Below are 6,945 nucleotides of genomic sequence, written 5' to 3'. Positions count from 1 at the left end.
CCCACACCAACAGGGAAAACATGCAAACTTCATACAGACTGAGCTGGATTCAAACCCACATCCAAGCAGGATCCAAGCCAAGGCACCAGCTTTAACTGGGTCATCACATAACTACATGATGGGAATAAAATTCAAAAGGGGCAGAAGTACAGTGGATGCAGTACACAGGTGAGGCTGGGGCACAGGGGGAACTGGTTATCGGGGTACACCACTGTATTTTTACCCCAGGTAGCCTCAAAACAGTCCACAGAATGGCAGTTCCCACTTTTACCACTTCACTTAATCTGTCAACACAATGTCTTTTTAATGTGGCAAGTAAATGTCTGGATCAGCAAATTTAGTTGGAAAGTAGCATATATAGTCAGATAAATCCACCCTACAAGGTGGGGGAAAAAAAGGTCCATGCATTGTTTTAAGGCAGAAATTTAAGCAACAACAACTAACAGTAAAAGCTGATGGCCTCTTATGACAATTTATTACAAAGTTCGGAGATATTACATTTCAGGACACAGCTTTCCCAAAAATTTGATTCTTCGTTTAAATTTAACAGTACAGAAAACCCCTAGATCCAACACCTCAGAAGTGTCATTAAACATATCCAACAGCATCACAGGATTTTTGAGAGTGCAACATGGCAAAGTCCAAAGGCCTCTGGAAAGGGGAAAAGAATAGGCGGGGGCTATACAGAGCACTGCAGTTAAAGAAAAAAAAAAATGCAGTATTGACAGCCAGCTGCAGGGATGACATCCAGCAGAGCTGCAGATCCACATTTTCGGGTTTCCTGGAGAACCTGCATCGCCATGCCGTGTTAAAACATGACCTGTGCTCTGAAGTGCATCTGTCTGGTAGCGTTGTTATGGATCCCCATCTTTAGCATCCACTTAGACTTCATCCTTTGCACATACTGCATGTCCTTGAGTTGCTGGGATGAGGAATCTTTGCCTAGAGGGGGGCAGGGCATGGGTGGGGAGACAAGATGACGATTTGAGAGAAATCAACATTTCCTGAACAAAAGACACAAAAAAAAAAAAAAAAAACAAATGCCTTTCAGTTGCCCCACTATGTGGGTGTTACTGTGGGCTACAGATTCTGTGCAGCAAAGCAGAATGTGCCTCAACGAATCTGTGATTAAGCCACTTCTTTCGGGGGGAGGAGATTAGTCATCAGAGTGATCAAAATCAATCTGATTGGCACTTTCGCTAAAACAAATGCACCCAATTCTGACTCCTGAGATAGAGACACCGTTCTGCGAGTTTTTCCACAGGGGGCACGCAGCTCTTTGAAAGGACCAATTACGGCTGGTGAAGTGAAAATTTGAAACTGCAAAAATAATGTTCCAAAAAGTAGGTTTATCTAACCTTGAAATTAAGAAATACTTTCTTCTTGAAATTAGTCTACACATAAACAAACCAAGTTATTGTGCAGCTTCTTCCTTGCAAGACAAGTGCATTGTGTCCTATTTTCACATGATAATTTCGACCTTGCACAGAAACAGAAATCTCCATCTGAGAAGAGCAAGGCCTCTCACCGGCATCTCCGGACCACCCCAGCGCTCGGTACTGCCGCAGGACTCGGCCCACTGCGTTCCGGTTGTGAGCTACGGCTACGGTCCGCGGGGCGCCAAACCGCTGCTTGTAGTAGCGCATGAGGGAGCGGTGGCCAATCTTCGCACCTGCAAAGCAAGTGGCAGATAGCAGTTAGCACCCAGACCGTCACACCGGGGGCGGGGCACTGCAGTATCATGTTGAAACCCACTTAAGATACTGAGGGTAGAGAGAAGACAAAGCAAGCAGGATGTCTGACACATGAGGTGTGACCCACTTGATATACCCATATGTTGCAGCATGTCACGAAGCTATGAGCGTGTATGTGAATATTAGCAGCTCTGCACAGAATCATGGGAGTGACACGTGAAGGCGGACGGCAGGTCTGACAGCTGCTTTGGACCCTGTAGACACGGCAGATGAGGCAGATCTTTTGTACCGTCAGCACGTGTGGCAATGTCAGAGGGTTATGCAAGGGTATTTAATGCAGGAGTATGTAACAAGGTGGTGGTGGTGGGGGAGGGGGGTATATGAGGAGAGGGAGAACAGCATGGTCACTGTGGAGACCGACAAGGCCAGTTTTGATTTATAGGGAAGGAAAAATGGGAAGTGGACACACCTGAGGGCAGTGTGAGCTCCATCGTTTCATCATCGTACTCCAGGTTCTTCTCATTAGGCACCTCCTGATCCCGCTTCTCACCTTCCTCTCCATCCTCATGGTCTGGGTAGCTACTCCTGGAGATCCCAACCAACAGAACAGTGCGGGACACATTTCAAACACTGAAAAGGGCATCTTTACCAGCACTTCTCAATCAGTTACCAAGCGTACAGGTTCAGAAATCAATCAAAGCAAAACATATAAGCATTTTAGTTAGGTGTCATGTAAAATGATGATAAAAAGGTCCATCAGAAGGTGCCGACCAACTCTAAGGCAGCCAGAGAACAAAAAAACCACACTAGAATTCCCTTGGATTTTAGCTAATCAGATTATTTTAAATGGCAATCTTTACAAGAAAACTCCTACATATGAAATCGGAATTGTGCCGTTTTGCTGCCCCAGTGGGCCTGGCATTATATGATTAATACATTCTTACAGGCTGCATTTAAACAAGAAAAATGTTGCTCATAAATAACATGTAGAAAAAGATAGCAACAGCTCCTCCAGACGTGAGAAGTGCACAAACACGTGTTCGTGTGGGCTGTGCGGTGTTAAAATCGGTTCTATCGCACTTCTAGGGCTTCGCACCAGTCACACATTCCTCATGATGAGGGCAAAAAATTGCATGTGTACAGATTTGAGTGGGAGCGCTCTATTGCAAATCATAAAATTTTGTTTCAGCTTTTTGTTAATGACGCTGAATCGTGCTGTTACAGAAATGTCAATATTTTTTATTTACTCATATACAGATACCACTGAATAAGACTTGCACTCAAAATTAAATCTGCAGAGCTGTCAAAGCATAGGGGAGCTTCGCTTAATTTAGAGTAAATAAGGGCCAGCAGCCCGTGTAGTGGCTGCAGTGGTTGCCTTGCACTAGAAGGACATGGGTTCGAATCCCCACTCCTGCTACAGTATCCCTGCTGAAAGTACTTACCCTGAATTGCTCTAGTTAAAATTACCCTGCTGTATAGATTGATAAAACATAAGAAACTAAGTATAAAAACTTCACACTAAGCTGCCTTGGACTAAGGTGTAGATAAAATAGTGAAACCATAAAATATGGTAAACCGCTCCGAGTGAAGAGCGTCACCTGAAGTCGTAGAAGTCGGCGAACTCCAAGGCCGCATCCCCGTCCGTGAACAGTTTGCAGTGACTCTTGTGTGCCATGTGTGCTTGCACCGCCTCCGTGGAGTAGAAGGACTTGCCCTTCTCATTACACCAGAGACAGACATTGCCCACGCCCACCTTCTCACCTAAAGGTACGGAAATACACAGGGCAGGGGCTTCACAAACAATTCTTACATCCTGTCCCTCACACACCCACCTTATACGTTACTTTGAACGCAAACGCACACCTGTTACATCACCAATATCCGCTTGTCCAGTGCAGGGACAAGGTGGTTTGGAGTCTAGCCTGGAGGTATACAGTGTGAAGCGCAGTACTTCCTGGACAGGACACCATTGTGTTACAGGTCAATCACACATGTTCATTCAATCACACACAGAGGTCAATTTAGAGTGACCAATTCACCTGAAACAAATGTCTTTGGACTGTGGGTGGAAACCAGAGCAGGGAAGAAACCCAAGCAAAGTCCTCCAAATTCATGCAGATTTGAATCCACAGTCCATGAGCTGCAAAGTACCAGCACTACTCACAGCTGCCCACGATGGATTTGCACGTCTGCCACAAATATAAAAACAAAAAAATTATATTGTAATTGAAAATGATGTGTCATGAATGACAGATGAATAATTTGTGATGCCAATTTTCATTAATCACAAATCAAAATTTAACTAACAGAAACATGGCCTCTGTGAAGGAATCAGAGAAGTGAAAACAAAATGCAGCTCAAGAAACTCGCAGCCACCCCAGTCTTGGAGCTCCCTCCTCCAAACAGTCGATGACTCATCAACATTTAATGGGAGAGTCACATGTTGTGTTTATGATAATTGTTAGGGCAACACAAAGCCAAATAGGAGTTTAAAAAAAAAAGAAAAACTGAGAAGCCATTGGATTTTAGTGAATCTCATTAACCTTGACGGTCCTTGGACTTCTTTTAATGAGAAACCATAAGTAACAATTTTCAGAAGAGCTGTTTTACTGCCCCCCTGTTTCTAGCATCTTTAAAGACAAGGTTTGAGGCTCCTGCAAACACCAAAACAACTAAATTAAACCCAGAAAATAGCATCCAGAGCTCAGATCTGCTCCCACAAACTCAAAAACTTTGCCATCATAAATACCCCTGTACTTGGCTCCATTCTCCTCCTTTGCCTCTTAACACCACAAACAGTGTTGCCTGAGCACAGAACCTGTTGTGTTAAAATCCACTCACACGCCGTCTCGCACTTCCGAGGACTGGCCTACCGTTCCGAACAATGAAACCCAAACACTTCAGATGTCGTATCAACAGGAGAGAGTGTACACTTTTCACTCTCTCTCTCTCACACACACACACACACACACACACACACACACACACACACACACACACACACACACACTTCAGTCAATTCTTCCATCCTCAGCTTTAACAATTTCAGTTCACCAAATACTCTGTTAAATCTATATCTCTGAAATAAATCTTCAAGGTGATGTTACATTTACACTTATTATGATGCTATCATTATTTATTTAATGTTTTCTCCAAAATGACTAAATGTTTACCTACTGCTTACAATGACTTCCATATTCTACACAGCAGGGTAGTTTTTAACTATCAATTCTGCATATGCAGCACTACGGCAAGAACAGGGTTAGAACCCGAGTCCTTTGTTTAAGATAACAGTTGTAACCACTATACTTACCTGCTGCCCTCAACAAGTGCATTTTACCATGATAATATTAATAAGTGAATTAAACAGCAGTACAGGGATACATGAAGTCGGTGAGGAACCTTTAGCCCAACATCTTCGAAGTGTGTAGAAGTTTGTGGGAGTCCGGCACACACGACTGAAAAGTGTGGAACCAAACTCACCCAGATAGCGAATAAGTCCCTTCAGGTCCACCAGGTACTCGACGTCCGGCAGGAAGAAGCTGTGGACCTTGGTCATGTGGGACACGTTTTTCAGGAGGGAATGGGAGTGGTGTGAGCAAAACAGGCAGTCCGTGACAGGGACGGCCCCTGGGGGAGCCTCAACCGATGGCGTGGCCCCCGGTGGCCCATCAGCAGACTCGGCTTGCTCCATCGCTTCCTCCTCGTCTTCATCATCATCATCCTCATCCTCCATGTCATCGTCATCCAGATCCTCCCATTCCTCTGCAAAAGGTCACAAAACATTCACCGATATAACTCTCCCAAGAAAATACGTATCGCGGAGTATTTCAGTTCCGCAAACACACCACAACGTTACGTGAATAATCCAACAGCGGCGGAGCGGAAGTGCCTCACAGCTCCTGGGCTGTGGGTTCAAACCTCACTCGTTCTGTGTGGAGTTTGTATGTTCGCCCCGTGTCGGCGTGGGCTTCCCCCGAGCGCTCTGGTTTCATCCCATAGTCCAGAGGTATGCTTTTCTAGGGGACTGGTATTACCAGCTTCACGTGGGACAGCTGGTAGCGTAGTGGTTAGAGCTGCTGCCTTTGGAGCCAAAGGTCAGAGGTTTGAATCCCACTACCACCTATAGTATGCATGAGCAAGGTACTTACCCTGAATTGCTGAAATAAAAAATACCCAGTTGTATAAAGAGGTACGTAACTGTAGGTGGCTCAATATTGACAGAGTCAGCTAAATGAATAAGTGTGTGCGGAGAGAGAGAGAAAGCGAGTGCCCCGCAGCTCACCCTCTTCGCCATCTGCCGCCTCATCCTCCTCCTCCTCTTCAGCCTTTATCTTTCTGGCCTGCTCCTCGAACCACTGGAGCCGGGGCGGCTTCTCGGGCCGCTGCCTGCTCTGGCCCGGCGGCCCGGCCACCTTGGCTGGAGAAGTCCTGTGCTGCTCCCGCAGCGCTTGCTGGAGCGCCTCGTTTCGGGCGTTCTTGTCCAGGGGCTCCCCATCCAGGCCCTTCTCCAGGTTCTTCTCATTCATCTTCTCCACCTTCTTCAGGGCAGCCGTCAGCGCCCGCTTCTCCGCCTCCTGGTGCTTGTGGGAGCGCAGGTGGTTCTGGTGGGCGTTGGCGCTCGAGAACCTCTTGCCACAGGTGTCGCAGGTCGTCGCCCGCTCGCTCTGCGCATGCGCCTGCTCCTCGATCGCCGCCCGCTGCGCCAGCACCCTCTCCTGGAAGTTTTCGGCCGTCACCGGCGGCATGTCCGCCACTTTGCGCTTCAGGTTGTAGCGGTGCCAGTCGGTCTTGTAGTGCGCGCGCTGCACGTCGCCGTCGGCGAACGCCACGCGGCAACTGATGCACGTGTACGAGGACATGTCTGTGGACGAGGCGGGGGGACAGTTTCATCGTTCAGTACGCCACAAAAATGCTCAAAACAATATGTCGCCGAGACGCGTGGTGAAACTCATTCTCAACTGCGCAGTCAGTTCAGAGAGAGAGAAAGAATCACTGTGACTGTATATCCACAACAAAAAAACCCGAACTGATATCAGATATGTGATTAGCCAAAAACTACAGCAAATAATTCTCAGAGTATATTTTCCCACATTAAACACGCAAAATTCCTCACCGAGTTCAAGTCCTCCGATGTTCGCGAAACCCTCCGGTACTTCAACACACCAAAGTCCACACGCGCTGAGGCCTAATGTACGTCTGATTTGGATCCCAACCGATCTGAGGTCAGGGCACCCTTCCAACTCCA

The 6,945-nt window shown here is 46.8% G+C and overlaps 1 protein-coding gene across 1 annotated transcript; it reads right to left on the bottom strand.

Annotated features, from left to right (window-relative positions):
• znf622 (zinc finger protein 622) lies at positions 1-6,945 on the bottom strand. Its single transcript, XM_029253577.1, has 7 exons — positions 6,814-6,945; positions 5,983-6,561; positions 5,181-5,462; positions 3,296-3,458; positions 2,164-2,279; positions 1,529-1,672; positions 1-942 (listed from the first exon to the last, which is right to left on the bottom strand). Exons 2-7 carry the CDS (start codon positions 6,557-6,559, stop codon positions 809-811), a joined length of 1,416 nt encoding a protein of 471 aa, XP_029109410.1. The 5' UTR covers positions 6,560-6,561; positions 6,814-6,945; the 3' UTR covers positions 1-808.

This window comes from Scleropages formosus, chromosome 7, assembly GCF_900964775.1.
Source record: "Scleropages formosus chromosome 7, fSclFor1.1, whole genome shotgun sequence".
In the NCBI taxonomy this organism is placed as follows: Eukaryota; Metazoa; Chordata; class Actinopteri; order Osteoglossiformes; family Osteoglossidae; genus Scleropages; species Scleropages formosus.
This window is presented reverse-complemented; position numbering and strand designations above follow the sequence as displayed.

Coding starts and splice junctions, on each gene's coding strand:
- znf622 (XM_029253577.1), bottom strand. CDS start 6,559: ATGTCCTCGTACACGTGCATCAGTTGCCGCGTGGCGTTCGCCGACGGC. Junction 3,459..5,180: donor GGGACTTATTCGCTATCTGG/GTGAGTTTGGTT, acceptor CCGTACCTTTAG/GTGAGAAGGTGGGCGTGGGC. Junction 2,280..3,295: donor GCCGACTTCTACGACTTCAG/GTGACGCTCTTC, acceptor TGGGATCTCCAG/GAGTAGCTACCCAGACCATG.